General features: G+C 34.9%; 2 protein-coding genes across 2 annotated transcripts in view; one reads left to right on the top strand and one right to left on the bottom strand.

The window, feature by feature from the left end:
* rbm38 (RNA binding motif protein 38) overlaps positions 1 to 2500 on the bottom strand; it is a 199313-nt gene that overhangs the window by 124718 nt on the left and 72095 nt on the right. The window lies entirely within an intron of this gene.
* LOC101885864 (aquaporin-4) overlaps positions 1 to 2500 on the top strand; it is a 14961-nt gene that overhangs the window by 89 nt on the left and 12372 nt on the right. Inside the window, exon 1 of the mRNA XM_005174125.6 lies at positions 1 to 427. This exon is cut by the window's left edge and continues 89 nt beyond it. Coding sequence (XP_005174182.1) covers positions 413 to 427 — 15 coding nt within the window. The 5' untranslated portion in view covers positions 1 to 412. The remainder of the gene's footprint in view (positions 428 to 2500) is intronic.

Below are 2500 nucleotides of genomic sequence, written 5' to 3'. Positions count from 1 at the left end.
CCAAACCCAACAGTGGCACATAATAAAGCTTTAATTATATCCTAAAAACCATACCGGCCAACACTTAGATCCTCAAAGTGACTGTGAGGAGCAGCTGAAATGAGCAACCTGTTAGCATGTAGCGGAGACTTGTTGTTGTTGTTGTACCGAACTGAAGCTGATGTTGATCATCATGCTGTGCTGAAATCTCATGGCTGATGGTGCTGGAGGTTTGATTGAGCTGGAGAAGGGGAGGAGAGATCCCTTTGTGCCCGGGCCTCCTGCCGTCTCCTCCACTGGAATTAATTAGCCTCTTTCTGAAAGGAGATACCTTTCCAATTTCAGCCCATGTCCTGAAACACACACAAACACAACACACACACATTAACATCAGCATAGACCAACTGACGGATTATAAACCATCACATTTGGAATGGCAATAAAAGAGGTAAGAACTAACATGGCAGTCAAAGTTTTGATTCTATCTATCTATCTATCTATCTATCTATCTATCTATCTATCTATCTATCTATCTATCTATCTATCTATCTATCTATCTATCTATCTATCTATCTATCTATCTATCTATCTATCTATCTATCTATCTATCTATCTATCTATCTATCTATCTAAAATTCACAAAATGTGAAGTAAATTATGCAACTCTAATCTTTTAAATGCGGTTATAAGGCATGACAGTTTTAAAATATACTATAATAATTCATATGATTTTTTTTGTAGAGACTTTTTTTTGTCAAAAACTGTGTGGTTTGAATTGTGCTATACGAATACATTTTAATTAATCTCATTTAAATAATCCAGTCTTGATAACCCATATATAGATTTTTTTTTTAACAATAGCTCTCAGAAATGCACTTGCAATGAATACCAAATATTCAAGCAAAATTCAATCTTTGAACCTCCTGCATTTCACTTCCATTAGATTTTGATTGCAGCTTAACTACATGAAGACATTAAAATCTGCTGTAACAATTAATATGATATTCTGAGGAGAATTCATCTCATTTTTAACTGTTGTTAGTGGTTGTAGTGTTTTTTAGCTGCTAGAAATTTAGTAAAAGATTGTTTCAACATATTTAGATGACTCTTACTTGCTTTGAGTTGAGAAACAGTTTGACGTTTCGTTTCTCCCCTTACTTGACCTAATTGTAATGTCTAATAAGAAGTGGGGGTTTTCAAGCATTAAAAATTTTATATGTGTAATACAGCTTTAATTATTTTTCATGCTTTACAATGTGTCCTGTTAATTGTTTTCTTAGCAAAGTGTATTGAATTAAAGCTTTCTCTAAACAACTGTAACTTTCTGTAGTGCGTAGGGTTTGATGTTTCAGTGTGTTATGTTTTACGATTTACGGAAAACACTGACTGCTTTTTTCATTAGGGAACCTGATTAAATGCAAAACTCTTTAGCATTCTTTGAAGATGTGGATTATTCATATTTATAAAACAAGCTGTGTGTTTATCATATTTGTCTAAAAATGAAGCACATTTAAACTGATCATGCAGTGGAGCACAGGAATGACTAAAGTGTTAGTGTGACAATTTATGACGAGAAAAATCTTGTCAGGCATGTTTAGATCAAGAATTTTAAGACATATTATAAGATTTTAACAAATAAAAATAACTGTGCAGCCCCAAAATGCAAATTAATCCATTTTAAATTTGTCAGCGATAAGTTTTTAATCCTTTAATAAGATACAACAAATTTAGTATGATCACCTACTGTATGTATTGATTTAAGTTGTTTGAAATTTACCTCCATTGAATGCCAAATATTCCATCATTAAATCTTTGAAGCACCTGCATTTTCATTAAATTTCACTGTTGTCACAGATATTAAGCAATAATTAATCATTCATTCATTCATTTTCTTGTTGGCTTTGTCCCTTTATTAATTCGGGGTCGCCACAGCGGAATGAACCGCCAACTTATCCAGGAGGTTTTTACGCAGTGGATGCCCTTCCAGCCGCAACCCATCTCTGGGAAACATCCATACACACACTCATATGGACTATTTAGCCTACCCAATTCACCTGTACCGCATGTCTTTGGACTGTGGGGGAAACCGGAGCACCCGGAGGAAACCCACGCGAATGCAGGGAGAACATGCAAACTCCAACTGTACATTCATTCTTCCATGGCGGGGCGCCACAACAAGACTACATTACAGCTTTACATTCAGGCAAATTATTATTATTTTTTTTTAAATAGCGGTAGTAATAGTAATCTCACAAAAATGTACTAAAAGGTAAGTGAATTATAACAGCAAGAACTTTTCTGTAATCATAGAAGTGCTGTGCGTTATTTGTTTAACCCTTTGAGGTTACGTGTTGACTGACAGGTGTTTGATGCATGAGGCCAGCAAACATGACGTACTGTAGCTTTCAGTTAAGATGAACCCAGTTTCCATTATTATACTTATAAAGGTCTATGGCTCTGCACACAACGACTTTATCTTCCTGGAGTTTATAGCCGTTTCACTTTACTTCAGGACGCATTA

Source organism: Danio rerio, chromosome 23, assembly GCF_049306965.1.
Source record: "Danio rerio strain Tuebingen ecotype United States chromosome 23, GRCz12tu, whole genome shotgun sequence".
In the NCBI taxonomy this organism is placed as follows: Eukaryota; Metazoa; Chordata; class Actinopteri; order Cypriniformes; family Danionidae; genus Danio; species Danio rerio.
The sequence above is the reverse complement of the archived record's forward strand: the minus strand, read 5'-3'. Positions and strand labels throughout refer to the sequence as shown.